The sequence below is a fragment of the Nyctereutes procyonoides genome, unplaced genomic scaffold, assembly GCF_905146905.1.
Source record: "Nyctereutes procyonoides isolate TBG_1078 unplaced genomic scaffold, NYPRO_anot_genome, whole genome shotgun sequence".
NCBI classification, from domain to species: domain Eukaryota; kingdom Metazoa; phylum Chordata; class Mammalia; order Carnivora; family Canidae; genus Nyctereutes; species Nyctereutes procyonoides.
Window position 1 is genome coordinate 53,088,337 of NW_026575142.1, and position 18,383 is coordinate 53,106,719.

Consider the following 18,383-nt stretch of genomic DNA (forward strand, 5'->3'; position numbering starts at 1 on the left):
GGCCCAGCTTCATCTGAGGCCTGTGGAGTCTGACCAGTCCCACCTCATCAGTGTCACACGCTCACCATCCTTCCCGTGTCTGTGTTCCCAGGACCTCGATGCAGTCTCAGTCTACGTACGGCAACAGCTCCCCACCTCTGAACAAAATGAACAGCATGAACAAGCTGCCGTCCGTGAGCCAGCTGATCAACCCGCAGCAGCGCAACGCGCTCACTCCCACCACCATCCCCGACGGCATGGGAGCCAACAGTAAGAGCGCCTCCCTTTTGCTGCTCTTTGGGGGTCCTGGGGGCTGGCGCTGGGGAAGACCCTGCTCCGGGATGGGGGACAGGCTTGCTCCTGGGCCCAGTAGGGGCACAGTGGGACAGCAGATCACAGCCAAGGGGCATGAGTTTCTCACGAGGAACATTCTGTTACTTTTGAAGAGTGCAATTCGTGACAAAGGACAGCGGTAGAGGTAGAGGAGGGAAGAGGATCCATGTGACAGCCACGGTCCACTTTCAACCTGGACGGGGGCCCACCGGCTCCCTCCTTTGAGAAAGCAAAAAGGGGGTACACCCAGCAGGTGGGAGGATGCATGGTGTGGTAGGCCTCAGAGTCCAGAGCCATAGACGGCAGTCTGGACTCCGTGGCGGTATGAACTGTGCGACGGTGGGCAGTGGGCAGGTCCCCTCTGTGCTCTCCTGCTCCGTTTCCCTTCACAAGATTACCGCGCTGCACGTTGAACATCTTACGGTTCTGTGTCCCTGTGATCTTGGCCTTCTCAGCTTGTCTGCTCCGCCCGCACACAGTCAGTTAGGAGCTGGCCTAGAGAAGGGCGTCCCCCTTTCACTTATTCACGCGCAGATTCCTCGCATCAACTAAGCATAAGAGGCTACTGTGAGAATCGGGCCTCCAGATGGGTGACGATTGCTGTATAGCTTTGCTGTAAATAGAATTAGCTTATCCGCTGGAACAAAATCTAGCAGAGTGGCTGCCCAAACTAGAGAAAGACAGAAGGAGGTAAAAGTGCAGGAGGATGTCGAAAACCCTCAGGGATGCAGAACCCAAGCACTGCCCTCAGAAAACAAGGCCTCGGTCTTGTCCTTTGAAATCCTTGATTATTCTGATCAAGCCTTTTAAGGTGCATTTCAGTATTGTCTCGAAGAGACTAAGGGGTCTTGTTTTTGTTTTAAGAAGTTAGGGAAGCAGGATTGTGACTCTATGGTCTGATGGCAAACATTCAGATTCACATGAGATAGAGTGTATGCGGTACAGTTGCCTGGTCTGGCAACAAAGACTTGAGAGCCAGACCGCTCTCAGACTAGTGATCAATGCATCCTAAGGCTCAAATCCTCACCCCTTGACAGGTCTGCTGCTTTGATAGTAAAAGGAAAAAGCACCATGTGTGTTTTTACTTTATTTTCTTCCTTGTGACATCTTAGAGTCCTTTTGTTCCTTCACATTTGTGTAACTTACAGTTTGCCTGCTTCTCCTCATTGACATTTCACAATTTTTCTTTGATAGCCGTCAGCAAAGTCAGAGGGAAAACTGATGAGATGTGATAATCCCATGCTCCCAACAGGCTGGCCTGTTAGTGGCAGAGGCCTTTCCTCTTTGACATATGAGTATTTGCTAAAATAAAAGCAAATTGCATTAACCTTTTTGTAGATATGTACCTTTGCTCTTTTGTTGACCCAAAGACAAAATTTGTTTTGTAAATATTATCAGTAGTAAGCTTTTCTTCTCAATAGGTAAATGTTTCCAGTTCGTAGTTTAGTAAAAAACCAATCCGTGTTGCTGTGTCCCTGACTACAATTCAGAAATGGACCATAAGAAAGAGCTGGAATCTTTCATTTCATCCCTCCTTATTAGACCTATGGTTCCTGAATATTGCAAAAAATCCTCCTGTCCCCAGACAAATATTCTAGATGTCACTCTCTCATTCACAGATCTCCGCGTGCGTTCACTGCACCTCAGTTTACCGAGCATATGATCTGTGCCAGGCACTGTGCTAGAGTTTGTGGGGATCGGAGATGTGTACAAGGTTTAATCTCCGTGCTTGAGGAATTAGCCCAATGAGAGAGACAGAGATATAGCCCATGAAGGCAAATGCAAAGAGGAGTATGTTAACATCAGGAGTAATGAGCAGTTAGAGCAATAGAAGCAGGGAGAGAAGCAGGGGGAGATTGTCCCAAGAGAACATGCAAAGGTTGCAAAGTGTGGAATTAGTCTGGAGTTTGGTGACTGTTCTGTTGGATGAGAGGCAGGGTGCGTGATGGGGTGCAATGAGAGAGAAGGCTGAACAGGAAGGCTGGTGAATGAGGTCCTTGGTTACGTTAAACCAGGCAAGATGGACCACTGGGAAGCTGGTGTTGATGACGGCAGTAACCCTCTCTGTTCCTCCTGCTTCTGTTCAGTTCCTATGATGGGCACCCACATGCCAATGGCTGGAGACATGAATGGACTCAGCCCCACCCAGGCCCTCCCTCCCCCACTCTCCATGCCATCCACCTCCCACTGCACTCCCCCACCTCCGTACCCCACAGATTGCAGCCTTGTCAGGTGAGTCCACGACATGTGCCCTTGGGGGCCTGGCCTAAGCAACTCTGGGTGGCGGAGGGTGGACACTGTCAGAGCTCATGATGCAGTTGGGAGAAAAGAAAACAGCCCTTCCCATGGTGGAAGTTCAGCACTGCTACCTCTGATCTGTGGAGCGGTCAGCGGTGTTTGAGGAAAACACTGTGATCCTCATGGGAAAAAAAGTGAAAATGCGAGTTGATAGGCATATCATTTTTCATGCCTGTTTCCCCCATCTTCACTTACCCCATCCTCCTCCCTCAGAGTGTTACATGGTCAGTATGGCCTTCAAATTGGTGCTCAGGGCTGGGGTTCCCAGAAGGGCAGTAAACTTGCTATCTTGCTCCCTTTCCCGTTCTCCAGGACTCATAGCTCTCAGCCACCGTGGCCTCGTTACATGGGAAGGGGATGTGCATAAACAAGTTCTAGTGTTTGCAAAAACCACGGGGACTTTCAAGAACCTGATGGCCGCTGCTGCTTTGCCATAGGCCAAGTAGGCATGCTCCAGGCAAGGGGGTTCACACAGCCAGAAGAAAGAAATACAGGAAGCCTGGGAGATCTTTTCCCACAGAGGCAAGAGCGGGTGCCACATCTCATGCCTAGTGTGCATCGCCTGCCCCTGCTTCGTGTGTCCTTTCATTGGGCTGCTGGAACAATGTGTGTTGAACCCCATGTGACTGATGCAGCCGTACACGGCAGCATCAGTCAGAGAGATGGCAAAGTGCATGGCTTGTGCCGCCCAGCCTGGGGCTCTGTGATGGTGCCAGCACCTAAAAGGAGGGGTCTGAATTCTGCGTAGGACCTAAATCAGAAAGCACTAACGACTTCATACCATAGTGGCCTCCAGTGTTTCTTAGCCATGTGGACCATTCTCAGGAACACCCAATGCAAAGCAATTCAAGTACAGGTGCTCTTTTGGAAGTGAAGAGGCAGGAGGCAAGAGCGCTGGGAACCTGACCACTGGACTCCTTCCTTTCACCCCCTGCAATGGCTCCTAAGGCACTTACCCGTATAAACCCCTAAAATTCCACCAATCACTATTTATTTGGAAATCGCTGCTCTGCACGAATCCTTGTAGTTGATTTTGATTTCTATAGACCTCAAGTTCAAGCCACTAACCATTCCCAAACCTCCAATCCAAGGCCCACATAAGATTTATCTCATCTGCCCCTAGTCTCTCCTGTAGGGCATCCCAGGGCAAAATGTTGGGTTTTTCCTTTATCTCGCCAATGCAGTTGGGGTGAACTTTCTTTTTCTGTTTCCTCCTTCCTCTTCCCTCCTCCCTCTGCAGTTTCTTAGCGAGGTTGGGCTGTTCATCATGTCTGGACTATTTCACGACCCAGGGGCTGACCACCATCTATCAGATTGAGCATTACTCCATGGATGTAAGTAATTGTTAGACTTTTCTCTTGAGTTTTATTTCTTCCTTTTCTCCCTCTGGTGACATCCACCCAGTAGTTCAGTTCCCCCTGGTTTTAACATTTGTTTTTAATCATACCCTCAATCTTCAATTTTGGTGGAAACCATGACCAGATTAGAAATATTCCCAGGCCTCAACCTACATACATGAGGAGCATAGCAACCAGTCCCTCTGCTCGGCAGGTCAGCCAACACTTGTCTGTTGCATGAATGCTCTATTCAGAGTGGGAAAGAGGAAATCCAGTTCCCGCCTCCATGTAATTTATAACCTCTGAAGAACTCAGAGAACTTTTTAGATGGTTCTCATTAATCTGTGTGAGACTAGAAGGAAGCAAGTGATAGTATTCTCACTTTAAAACATGGAGAGACCACAGCAGAATTATTCACGTGATGAGTGAGGACAGAACCAGGAATAGAGCCCTGAAGTGGAAGCTTCTGGTCTTTAACCCTATTAACTGGCTTCTTCTACCTTTCTTTAAAGTCATACCTTAAGGAGGATTCAGCTATTCCTCTCCGAACCATGTGTTCATTTATTTTCAATTCTATCAGAAGAGGTCCAAGCCATCCCTGACCATTGAGCAAGGTCGTTGGTCATGGTTCAAGTCCCATCCATGCTTTTTAGTAATAATGAGACCTTGGGGTTATCCTTTTGCCTGACTGAGCCTCAGTTTATCAAATTGAGCTCAGCATCACTCCCTCTGGCTTTGATGTTCTTGGTCTTTTGGAGCAAGCTGGAGAGAAGGGGACTTTTTCTTCCTTCCTTCACCGCTTCTTGAACTGCTCACATGGGAACTTGTATTGTTCTGGTTTATAGCAATCTGATTTTCCTTCCAGGCTGCTCTTCATGCTGCTCTCTTTGGGGTTTACTATCCTCTTTTCCAGCTTCCAGAGGGCCCTTTGGACTGGTGGAAGAAGATACTGTCTGCCTCTGCTGCTGCTTCTCTAGTTGGGATCTCTTCTTTCCCCTCCTTGAGCACCGATGCTAGAGATGCCCCTGCAGCATGAGAATGCCCCAGCCCCATGATGACAAGTATATGCCATACTGCCCCTATGCCCTCCTCCCCCCGCCCCAAAATCACCCTGGCTGCTGCTCCTCATGGAATAAATTATAACTGAAAACTATAGAGAAAACCTTAAGAGTAAGTTTCAGGAGGTTTCAGTTTAGGTTTCAGTTTCAGGTTTCACAATAATTTCCATCCATTGAATAGAACAGAGTTGCCCTGTGCTTGACAGTCCTACGTGATAGAACAGGGAATTTATCCGTTCCCTATATTTTTAGAATTATGTCTTCCATTTGCTGACTGTCCCCACTGGGGGTATGCCAGGATGCTCCCTTGGCTATTAGGATCTGGAGATGTCCTCCATAAGTCCCCCTCTGCTGATGTTGGCTAGGTCTTGTGCCAGGGTCTGGGCCACAGCTTCCTTACCTGTCAGTTGTAAGTTCAGATCTATCCAGAGAATCATGCAGCTAGATGAAGGGCAGTTTACAGAGTTCTGGACTTATTGAGAGTTTCAGAAGCATAGTTATGCTTCCTTATCTATGTGGGGGTTGCCTTCTTTATAGTGTATTCTTCTGCTAGCTTGGAAATCGGAGGACCCAAACTACGGACATCCAAACTGGGAAATAACTGGGAGGCTGTCTTATTTCTGCATCCTTGCCTCAGCTTCTTCCCTCTCATTACTGGAAATAGAAACCTCTTTTCCAGCTTGTCTCTCAACACCTGTCTGAGTTATTTGGCATCCCTTCCTGGAAAAAAAGAATGTGGTTAAATTGGGGAGTTTTCATGAGTATCCCCTCTAGGATGCTGGGATGGGTTAATAACAATTTAATATAGTAATGCAAGTGGTTAAGCTTTTGATCATGTGGTTTATAATATGCAAAATACTTTCACATCCGTATTTACATCCAAGCCCATAATATGTGTTGACCACAGAAGAAATTCCCTTTTACCAAGGAAGAAACTGAAGCCAGAAGGGAAAAATGGCAGGAAGAAAGTCTGAGCCAGTCAGTGACAGAATTAGGACCTCTGTCAAGGTTTTCTTCCTGCAAGCACAGTGTTCTTTCTGCCCACCATGCTGCTTCATAAAAGATGTGAGCCATTGCCCAAGCAAGTTCATGAAGAGAGAAGGCAGATAAATGTGACCAATGTCACCAAGTTAGTTAAGATCAAGCATATTTGTAATGCCTTCTACACCCATTCCTAGAATGTGGACACATACCTGCATTTGGATGCCCTGATTTATCCAAACACCAAGCGGCCTTCTGGCCGTTAGGGCAGTGGTAGGCTCAGAGGCTGTCCTGAATCCCCAAATCATTTACTTTAATCGTGTAACTTTAGACTTGGTCAACCACTCTGACCTTCAGCTTTTCGATCTATAAAACAGGTGCAAGGGTATCTGCCACTAATCTGAGCGTTAAATGAGATCATGAATGTCAAATAATTAGTTAGGTGCCTGGCATTTAGAAAGTGTTCATTACCTGTTGGAGATCTATTTTTTTAAAGATTTTATTTATTCATGAGCGACATGGGGGGTGGGGGGGAGAGAGGCAGAGACACAGGCAGAGGGAGAAGCAGGCTGCATGCAGGGACCCCAAAGTGGGACTCGATCCCGGGTCTCCAGGATCATGCCCCGGGCTGAAGGCGGCGCTAAACCGCTGAGCCACCCGAGCTGCTCCCTGTTAGGCATCTTTCATCCTCATCTACTCATTTGAGTGGTGGCAATGATCCGTTAACATCCCTTCTAGTGATTAGAGCCAGGTAGATTTTTTTTAAACATTTTATTTATTTATTTATTTATTTATTTATTTATTTATTTATTTATTTATTTATTTATTTATTTATTCATGAGAGAGAGAGAGAGAGGCAGAGACACAGGCAGAGGGAGAAGCAGGCTCCATGCAGGGAGCCGGACATGGAACTCGATCCCAGGTCTCCAGGATCATGCCCTAAGCTGAAGGCGCCACTAAGTCACCAGGGTTGCCCCGGAGCCAGGTAGATTTAAGAGTCAGAAGGTACTCTTATTTTATGTTTTCGTTTTAGGATTTTTGCCCTCTGATCTAACTACTAACCCTGATTTACCAGCAAAGAACCTGAGACCAGGGGAGAATAAGTGGAGTGTTATCCACAGACAGAGATGGCACCTGAAGGCTGTACCTTTTGCTTAGTTATATGTAATGCCAAAGGCTATTGAGAACCAGTTACGTTTTCCAAAGTAGAATCAATAAATCCAGGTCAATTGGATCTGACACTGGGAATGACAAAATGATGTGGACTCAATGTCCGCTTGTCCCTTTGTCCTAATCCTCCCCGATTCCCTTCCCTATCGCACAGGATTTGGCAAGCCTAAAAATCCCTGAGCAATTTCGCCACGCCATCTGGAAGGGCATCCTGGACCACAGGCAGCTCCACGACTTCTCCTCCCCTCCCCACCTCCTGCGGACCCCAAGTGGCGCCTCTACAGTCAGCGTGGGCTCCAGCGAGACCCGGGGCGAGCGCGTTATAGACGCCGTGCGCTTCACCCTGCGCCAGACCATCTCCTTCCCACCCCGTGATGAGTGGAACGACTTCAACTTTGACATGGATGCTCGTCGCAACAAGCAACAGCGCATCAAGGAAGAGGGGGAGTGAGCACCAGGGTGTGAACTCTTCCCATCCTCTCCCCATCTGTCTGCCTCCCTACAGGGCGCTAGTACTTGACCTTCGAAGCATTTTCCCTAGCTCCTCTTCTTCCTCTTCTCAGTCTGCCTCCTTAAGGGAGGAAGAAGTAAGAGGGTCTCTTTGATCTAATGTCCAGCCTGGCATCTGATTCTGGTTCTGGCTTTAAGCCTTCAAATCTATTGCTTGCAGGACTGAAGTTGTCATGTGTAGGTGGAAGTGAGCAAAAGAGCAGTGGGTGTCTCCTTAAGCTGCAAAGATTCCTCATTGACTTTTATAAAGCATTTTCACCCTTATAGTCTAAGACTATATATATAAATATATAAATATACAGTATATATTTTTGGGTGGGGGCATTGAGTATTGTTTAAATGTAATTTAAAGGAAAGGAAATGGAGTTGCACTTATCAACTTATTTTTTTTTAATTTACTTGTTTGGATGGCTTATCTATACCCTTTCTTTCATGGGGTATCATGTATGTAATAGGTATCTACAGCTTGATGGCACACATGACTCATAAAAATGTCCCTTCCGTTCGTTTGATGCTACACAATAGCCACATCAGACTTTTGGGTTGATCAAGTAGTTTTTACATTGCGTATATTATGGGTGAGACTGTATACATATGTATATGGTTCTCTATGTTGGCGTTTTTTTATTTTACTGATATTACTACTAGTGATGGCAGTTCACTTTGGGGTTATTAAAATACCTTTTGAAGCACAGCCAATATTATTTGATAAATGCTTCTTTTGAAAACCCTCCTATTATATAACATTCTGCAAGTAGAGGCTTGCTTATCTTTCTCTCTTCAAGGTTTAAAACAAGAGTAGTGAAATTCTAAAATTATTAGACCAGTTTTCCTGTGGCATCAGTTGGATCACTCTATCATTTTTCATTTTTGATCAATAAGAGTTTGACTTTGTTGGAAAATAACTGTGAGAATCGAGTTTCCCGTCCATCTCTCTTCTGGACTGTCATAGACATAAAAATGTCCCCACAGATCAGGGAATAAGCCTTCCAATGGAGGTGATGCTTGAACCACATAAATGGAGAGTTATCTTCAGACTTTGGGAAAATGTGTGACAATATTCCTATAGATCTTTCAGAAAGATGCTTTTTTCCCCCAAAAACTCTAAAACAAATATTTTGTACATATACCAATGAAATCTAAAATCCTTCTGTGCATTCTGGTAAAGGGCTATGATTGCACATAAGCTTCCACTTTTGTTTTAAAGTGCAAAAGGGCTAACATTGCTCAAAAGGATAATGTATGAGTTTCATCTGAAAAGTGTATATATATTTTGTGTGTGAAATTGCATACTTTGTGTTTCAGTTTTTATTTTCTTCTTGGGTTAGTGGGTTTTCCAGAACCACAGCTGAAACTTTTTTTTATTATTATTATTGTTTTTATATTTTCAGGGAAACACCATTTGGTAAGACTATGATGTCAAATAAAAAAAAGGCTATAAACTGTAAGATAGGGGGAAGGAAAGTTGTTTTTTATTATTATTTTTATTTTGTATGTTAAAGAGAGTAAGTCCTTGATTTCAAAGTTTTATTGTGCTTAAATGGTAAGGGGCACTGTTAATTTGTAGAAAAAAAAATATGCAACTTTGAAAACCTACTAAGAGGGGGAATGAAAACTGTGCCTTGGCAATACGTGGGGGGTCAGATGGCTTCCCCTACTGTCTTGAGGGTTTGAACAAACCTAGGACTTCTTCTGAGATATTTCAGCACTGTTCAAGTAGCACTAGGGACTCAGAAGTTCCTGTACTGTATCTTATGTGTTTGGCACTAGCCAAAGCTAAGCACAACTACTGGCCTCATGTCCTGGTGGCAACTTCTGCTCTTTGAGTATAGGAGTAGCTAGGAAAAGAAGAGTAGACAAGTGGAGAGTGAGCTTAGTAGAATTCTACAGGCAGAGGGCCTCAGCTCAGTGCACTCTGCTGACAAGTGGATGGGTTTTTGGTTTGAGGTGATTGGAAACAGGGAGAATAGAACTTTCTTCATTAAATCCATTTGCCTTTTGTTTTCTTGATATTCTCCTAAAATACAATATGTGGGATGTTGAATGTCAAAGGTTGTGTTTTTTTTATTATTTTTATAATTGTACAAAAGTCAAATGTCAAATGTTTTATATGCTTTATTAATGTTTTGAAAATTTCTTTCTTATAGATGTGATACTTTTTTTTAAGCTTCTGTTGCTTGTCTTTTGGTATTTTGTGTAATGGCCTTTTGGTGAGCCAGAGGCAAATTATAAGCCATTTATGTTTGCCAGGACATGCAATAAAATTTAAAAATAAATAAAAATGCATTGAGAAAATGGTGTTGATGGTGCGTGTGTGTGGGGGGGTGGGTGGGTGTGGGTGTGTATCTGCATCTGTCAGTTCATCTGTCCGTTGGTTTTGTTTTTATCATTGAGAAAGAGGAAAAGGCAGTGAAAGAAACATTACAGAGGTTCAAATGTTGATGTTTCTCACCTCAGACCAAATAATCATTATTTTCTTATTTTGAAAATGCCAGTCTATGAGGCAGGAAAGACTAGGAAGCAAGCTATCCTCATTTGATACACGAGATACTCCCAGATGTGATACTTTATTTCATTGAAATCAGAATCAGTTTGCTTTGGAACAGGGACTAGACTACAGATATTCCTATCATGTACTATTTAGTGACCTTCACATGGCAATGACCTCAGCAGTGTGGGGAGGGGTGCAGATTACCTGGTTGTATGTGAAAACAACACTACAGATGGTAGGCTCAGGGCACGTTCCCCTTTAAACTCAGTGTTAATATCACCTTTCAATCATATACATTCATTCAGCCAATAAAATATCTACTATCAAAGTGGTTTAATAATTTTTACTAAAGAAATGAGAAAGTTGTTCTTTTATGGGCTATAACATTAGATGGCAGGAAAACAGTTTAATACCTTAGATTTATTAAATAATATTACAGAATAGCATTGTATATAATATACAACACCTTAAAAATATCCATTTGTTTTCCTGTTTAGATGTAGAATCATATTATGAATGTATACATTCCTATAGGCAAAGTAGGTTCAGCTTAAATTAGGGGTACCAAAGGTTTCAAAATACTTATTCCTTAAAATCTAGGTGATAGATCCCTCAAAATGAAATGATGGATGCCATGTTTCTAGGGAAAGAAAAATAAAATGCAAAGAAAATGGTTAATTCTTGTTGTACTATTAAGGCACTTTGAACTCAATTGCAGTTTATTTTTTGAGCAGTTCTAGCCATTTATATAGATTGCCACTTCTTGGCTTTTACTGTCTCTTGGAGGTCTTCTGAAGCACAAAGAAAAAACTTTAAAAAAACATTTTAAGACTTTTTAGTGTAGTTTGTGTTTCATAGCAAAATTGAGAGGATAGTACAGAGAGATATCCCATGTGGCCTCTGACTCCACACATTCACAGCCACCCTCATTATCAGCATCCCCCACCAGAGCGGTACAATTGAGGAATCTGCATTGACACATCATTATCGCCCAAAGTCCATGGGTGACATTAGAGTTCATTCTTGGTGCTGAACACTCTATGGGTTTGGACAAATATACAGTGACATGTACCCACCCTTATAGTATCACACAGAGAGTGGTTTCACTGCCCTGAAATTGCCCTGTACTCCGCCTATGCATCCCTCCTACCCCAAAACTCTGGCGATCCTCTTACTATCTCCATGGTTTTGTCTCTTCCAGAGTGTTCTATAGGTAGAACCACACAGCATGGAGTCTTTTCAGATGAACTGCTTTCACTTCTTCACATGCATTTAAGCTTCCTCTATGCTTTTTCATGGCTTAATAGTTCATTTCTTTTTAGTGCTGATAAATATTCCATTGTGTGAATATACCAGTTTCTTTATCCTTTTACTTACTGAAAGACACCCTGGTTGCTTCCAAGTTTTGACAATTATAAATAAAGTCTCTATAAAGTATCTACATCATCCATTTTTTCCCAATTACCTCTGATATACACCTACCTTCAGCGTCTGTCTACTCGTGAAACATCTGGGGTAAATTTTGGTGCTTGGGAATGATTAAAGAATACGGTCTTGTGTCATTTTAGAAAAACAGGATGGTCAAGTTCTTGTCCCCAAAATTTATATGGTAAAATTCTACTTGCTGAATAATTACCTGTCACACTAATAGTGCAAAATAAATTCTCAACTCCTTTGGGTAATTCCAAAGAGTGAGATTGGTGGATTGCATGGTAAGAATTTGCTTAGCTTTGTAAGAAACTGCCAAACTGTCTTCTAAAGTGGTTGGACCTTTTTGACTTCCCATCAGCAATGAATGAGAGTTCCTGTTGCTTCATATCCTTGCCAGCCTTTGGGTGTGTTGGTGTTCTGGACTTTGACCATTCCAATAGATATGCAGTGGTATCTCATTGCTTTAATATGCATTTTCCTGAGGATGTATGTGGAGCATTTTTTCATATGCTTTTTTTCATAAGTATATCTCTTTCAGTGAGATGTCTGTTTTAAGTCTTTGGCCCTTTTCTTTTTCACATTTGTTCTCTTATTGTTTTAACAATCCAAAACTACTTTTAAAAAATGAAATTTATGTCTTGCAATTATCATAGGGCCTGTGAGACTCTTTATAAATCTAACATGCAATATGAAAATCTAGTGATTTTGCTTTTTCATATCTTGAGACATTTTCTCTACCATTGTAGGAATTACTCTATTATTACTTCTCAATTCCAATGAACCAAGAAACAAAAGACAAAAATTTTTAAAAAGGGAAGAATGATGGAATTGTTCAAAATTGTGCTAATACATGGTATCCACTTGCTACATGTGACTCTGATCACTTGAAATGTGGCTATATAAAATTGAGATGTGCTTTAAGTGCAAAATACACATTAGATTTCAGAGACTTAGAATAAAAATAAAGAATATAAAATAGCTCACTGATAATTTTTATGTTGATTCCATGTTAAAATGTAACCCCATGGATTAAGTAAAACATATTAGAATTCATTTTATGTTTCCTTTTATATCTTATGTGCCCACTAGGCAATGTAAAATTATACAAATGACTTTCACTACAGCCCTATTGGACAACTGGCCTAGATCAAGGATGGTAAGAAAACTAGAACAGTGGTGAGATGAATCTACTGTTGCGCAATTATCTAGTCGTCTTCTGTGTTGCCCAAGAGTAACACATCTTCTTTTAAGGAGGTATAGGAGTCTTTGTAATCTTCATCTTTGTCATCTTTGTAATCCACTTTTAGTTTTTCATAAGAATTCCTAATTTTTCATTTTCTCTTCATAATGGCAAAGAGATTAAAATTGAGAGAGGAAGATGTTTCAAAATTGTTAATTCAGAAGATAAATATAAAGAGACCGTGCCACTTTGGACCCTGTGAAGATGGTGAAACAGTCTGTGTTCAATCTCAGATTTGAGTTTTCATGTGATGATCTCCTAGATGAAATTTTTCAAGCAAAAGGCTCAATGCTTGAGAAATACAGTTCTAGGGATACAAAGGATATATGGTGCTCATATCGCTAACTATTCAGCTAGGAACGTTTTGCCATGTAAATTTTGGGGACAAGAACTTGACCATCCCATCTTTCTAAAACAACATGAGATAATATTCTTTAACAATTCCTGTGTGCCAAAATTTACCCCAGATGCTTCGCCAGTGGACAGATGCTTAAGGTAGGTGTGTATCAGAGGTAATTTGGAAAAAAAAATAGAAGATGTAGAAATAGAAACTCATCGAATTGGTCATTCCAGCTAGTGTTTATAAATGTAAAAAAAAAATTGCAATTCTAGAGCAAGCAACATGGTCATCTTCTCTGCCTCAAAGTCATGAGTCATCAAATGATCCAAAAGTTTTTCAGGTATTGCATTTTGATGACGCAAATACAAGATAACTAATCAGAAGCAATAATAATAAGCTAGGACATATCAGAGCCGTATTTGAAATCAGTACTTACAAAACAGCTATGTCCCAGGTTGCATGACAGTTCATGAGCAATTAATTGCACTCAGGATATTTCCCATTTTGTGTATATGTACTAGTAAAATCACGAAAACAACAAAATTTTAGGTTTACTATACTAAAACTCTTATGAAAATTTCTGATGATGTTTTTCACTGTCTTTATTTTTCTATATTTCATTCATAAAATTAGTAAAATGCTTTAAAAGAATTAGACGATAGTAAGCTATGACATTTTCTCCTGCGATGATATTAAATAGCTTCCCCGATCTTAATAGTTACAGAACACCGAAGACTTAATGTCAGCTAAACATTCTTTTTTTTTAAACATTCTTGATTTATCTAAAAATTGCATAGGACTTCTTTTCTGAATTTACAGAATTTTATTTTATTATTATTTTTTTAATTTATTTTTTATTGGTGTTCATTTTGCCAACATATAGAATAACACCTAGTTGTATAGTACTTCTGAGTCCCAGGGACCATCTCTCTGCTTTTGGGTTCACTGTCTGGATTATCTAAGAAGGTAACCCAGGGATCCTAGTTGGTATACAGGCAGTCTTTTTGATAGCAAAATAAAAGTGGGAATAAACAACTGTACATGAGTGATAGGTGCACAATGGAGCCTTCTTGACTCAGGAAAAACACCCTTAATCATGAATCAGGACACCCACAGACAGACATTCTCCTTTCAGTGATTCTTTCTCTTTCATATCCTATAGTTCTCTTACTAGATAAACTAGAACGAAGGATACCTCTAGCCTTGAGTCTAGATTTCCCATTCTCTTTGTACCTATAAAACCCTTAGAGTCCATTATTATTTTTTCTGAACTTGACTAACTTTGTCTTTTCTCCTGGTGCTTTGGGCTTATTTCAAAAATGATAATGTGGACATGTAGATTTTCATGGAAATACTAAAAGACAGAATGGAAAGAACGTATCACTGAAGTCTGGATTTTGGGGCCAGATGCTTAACTCCCTGTATCTCAGTTTCAGAATCTGTCATGTGAGAGATGCTGAACTCCTACCACATAAGTATTTCAGTTGTGTCCTCTAAAAGAGAGCTGAAGGATGTCATAAAAACAACTCTGCCAAAGGAGATACAAGGTTATAGCTTTAAGACAAATTACAACCTTAAAGTTCAAATATATATATATATTAGATAAGAATGGTTCATTTGTTTAAAGTATAGTTTTTAGAGTCAATATTGGGTGTGCTCTTGAAATTTATGAGATTTGTAATTCCACACACTAATTCTGAATCCATGTGCCAAGTGGGTGGCAAGTACTGACTGGTAGATTTCTCCTTGGCAATTCTGATCAGAATTCTAGGTCTAGGACCTTGGAGGTAGAGTATTTTGTAATTCGAGTAAAAGTTACATGCTGAGGGCCAAGAGACAGGAAGAGATTTCTAGCAAAGAAAGCTTTGCATAAGGCACAGCAAGATAGTATATTAAGAATTTCATGGCACTTTAACTCATCTGACATTTGTTCTATAATATGAGGAATACCACAATTTTGTCTGCAAAAGAAATTATAATGATTCATGATAATGGTTTTATACTTCTAAACTCTAGGTACTACCTTTTATAAGTTGATTATTCAGCCCTACCTACTATTTTTCAGCTAGGTCCACATCAAGCTGTCTCTAATTTTTCTTCAACTAACCAATACCTCCCTAAATGTTAGAGAAAGCACTTGAAAGCACTCACAATACCCAGATTCAGAAAAGCCTAGATTTTAAGGGAGAGTGAAAGGAGAAAGAATACAACGATCAACCCATTGTCAGATTCCGGGCTGTGAAAAAAATAGAAATTCTGCTGTGTCATTTCACAGGGCCTCCTGCCAAATGCATTTCGGATGTGTTCAGAACGTCTGTTCTCAAGGATTTTGGAATTAGAGTGGCATCAAGGTACCAGCGTGTTTGGTATAATAGAATGAATCCTGGTATTTGTAAATATCCAATATTCTTTTAAAAGAATATGCTAGGAAATTCAATTTTGTGAGAATCACCCAGGCAGGAGAAGCCCTAGGAAATATATTTCTAACATCTGCTGTTCAAAGTGATTCTTAGGCCACTGGGAAGTGTGTGTGTGTGTGTGTGTGTGTGTGTATTTTTTCTGTTACTAACTTTTGTAACAGGTGCATTTCAATGTCCCTTCCTATTGCCTTTTGCTTTCACCCTAAGTGATTTACTCATAGAACATTCCCATTTCTTTGCCTGTCTCCCTCTCTTCTCTACCAAAGACACCTACGTGGTATTTCATTCTCCACACACACGATGTTCCCGGGAGAGTGGTGATTCCCTCTATGGTGGTTGGGGTCCAGGGCTATTTTCACCTTGCCAGGAGTTTCAAGCCATTGCTGGGAGGCAGTTGCCTGCGACCTCATTCTAACTGACCACCACCATCAGACCTGGGATAACTTCAAGAGTCACACGCAGGCCAGGAAGTCCTATCTAAGTGTAGTCTCACCAGGGCTCCGCAGAAGGCATCATGTTGTCCCACGGCTGGCTAGTGCTCCATCAGGATTCAGCAATCAATGGGAGTTCTGTCTTCCTATAGACTGCCCTTCTTCTCTCCTCATATAATATCCTATTCATGAGAACGTAGCTTGGCTGCCTCTCCCCTCCGTCTTTCATCTCCTCAGCCTCATTACTTTTTGTCCTGGGGTACAATACCACAGTCTTTGCTCATCATCACAGCCTCTGTAACACTTTGACCTCCCTCGGTGAGGGTGGCAGGAGTGGTGAATGTCTGCCTCTCTCTCGTGGTTGTAACACATTCTTTCCTTTCCTGAGGAAAAGAGCTCTCCTGTCTCTTGGCTGAAAGACTGTTTTCTTATGAACTCCATCCCAATTATATCCAAGGTACTCTTGTGTAACACCAGGCTCTCCTCATGTTGAATGGGTCGTGTGCATCCATGCGGAGGGGGTCACAGGTGGTAAACTTTGTTAAGAGAATCAGACACAACATGCTGAACTCATCAAAGGTCTCCACAGAGGGGGCACATGGGCTTTGGTGCTTCCCATCAAAAGCGTTGCTCAGTTTCCCTTGATACTTTCTGGTATCTTGCAAAGCCCTGTGGAAAACTCAGGACTGAGAAAGGCACAGCACTGGGATTCTTAGAGGAGCTTGGGCATCATCTCGTCTAACTTTCTTGGGTTCTGGCATGGGGAACTGAGGTCCAGGCATGAAACAGGACTATCCAGCTCTCACAGCAAAGCTGCATCCGACTAGCCAATAACAAGGAAGAACTGTTGTTCCCAACCTTCCTTCCCACTTGTAGTGCAACACAACACAACCTTCGCTGAGAAGAAGTCTCTTTTCTTTGCCCTTTTTCTTGTTCTTTTTGATTCTCTTTCTCTGCAGAACCTGGCTTTGAGCACTTTTGGGTGCTGCCTACAATCTTCTGAAGCCAGAGAATTCCTGAGCTTAACCAGCTGTATCACCGCTCCCACACTACAGGCAAATCAGTGTCAGCATTGAAAGGTGTCTGGAGGAAATGAAGGAGAGCTTAACTCTGCATTCAGACCTCTAGGTTCCCACCACCAGCTGGTGACTTTAGAAAAGCTACTTAACTTCTCTTGCCTAGTAGACCTCATGTGTAAAATAGGGTAAGTGTGGCACCTTGTAACTTTTTTTGTGAGAACTAGAGGTGTTCATACCTGACAAGCATTTTTTTAAAAAACAGAAAGTATAGTTAATGGTCTCTAAGTGTCAATTTTATTTATTTGTTTGTTTATTTATTAATGAAAAGACTTCCACATGTCTGTCACAGATGAGTTCTGGGAACTTATCAGATTAAAGCCACTAGTCTGAGTTTCAAAGCTTTGCAGAAGGCCTTTCTGTGAGAAAGATCCTCCCACACTTTGGAAGGAAAACATTAGGGATCCCTGGGTGGCGCAGCAGTTTGGCGCCTGCCTTTGGCCCAGGGCGCGATCCTGGAGACCCGGGATCGAATCCCACGTCGGGCTCCCGGTGCATGGAGCCTGCTTCTCTCTCTGCCTGTGTCTCTGCCTCTCTCTCTCTCCGTGTGTGTGACTATCATAAATAAATTTTAAAAAAAGAAACTTTTGGAAGGAAAACATTAGTTTTCCTTCTCCACTTCATGTTCAGAGGCATCAGGAATCCAAAGCTGGGATCATGAGGAGATGACAGGGCTAGAAATGAGAGTTGCAGAACTACACGGGTTCTAGAGTACAGAGCTCAGTTCTAGTTGTCCCTCTGCTATGAGCACATGTGAATCTTTGGACTAGACAAGTAGGTCTTGGTCTTTTCTATCCCGAAGAGAGAAAGAGAGCTCTGAGTTTTCTTCTAGCATGAGTATTCTAGAAGCGTGTAGTTCTACATGAGGCAGCCCACCACTTGAAGAAGACAACAGGATTGCATACTGACATTACATAGCTACAATTAAGAGGCCACAAGAATTAATACCATGTAGGGGAAAGCTGTGGGAGTTACTTACAGGAATTCCTGGGGTAAAAGAGAAGGTTTGTGCAACAGCTATAGGTATTTTCCACAACAATATACCTCCAGCACATGCCTCTCCCAGCAGAGATACCCTTGTATAGTCTCTCAGGAAATTATATATATAATCATACATACATATATATAAATATATATACAAATTATGTATATATATACATATACACACACCTATATAAAATCAAGAAAAATCTAGAGAAAATCTAGTAAAATCTATGACTTTGATTGCATAAATAAGTTTTAAATTTGTTCTGTTCTTCACAAATACAGACTCAGAGTTCACTTAGAA

At 41.8% G+C, this 18,383-nt stretch overlaps 1 protein-coding gene across 4 annotated transcripts in view; it reads left to right on the forward strand.

Annotated features, from left to right (window-relative positions):
- The window catches only part of TP63 (tumor protein p63), a 101,632-nt gene extending 91,671 nt beyond the window's left edge, over positions 1 to 9,961 (forward strand). For 2 of the 4 annotated variants that reach the window (XM_055308504.1, XM_055308505.1), the window contains exons 9-12: positions 92 to 249; positions 2,400 to 2,544; positions 3,851 to 3,944; positions 7,311 to 9,961. In XM_055308504.1, coding sequence (XP_055164479.1) covers positions 92 to 249; positions 2,400 to 2,544; positions 3,851 to 3,944; positions 7,311 to 7,607 — 694 coding nt within the window. In that variant the 3' untranslated portion in view covers positions 7,608 to 9,961. The remainder of the gene's footprint in view (positions 1 to 91; positions 250 to 2,399; positions 2,545 to 3,850; positions 3,945 to 7,310) is intronic. The other 2 variants (XM_055308506.1, XM_055308507.1) reach the window with 2 other exon arrangements.
- Positions 9,962 to 18,383: the final 8,422 nt, after the last annotated feature.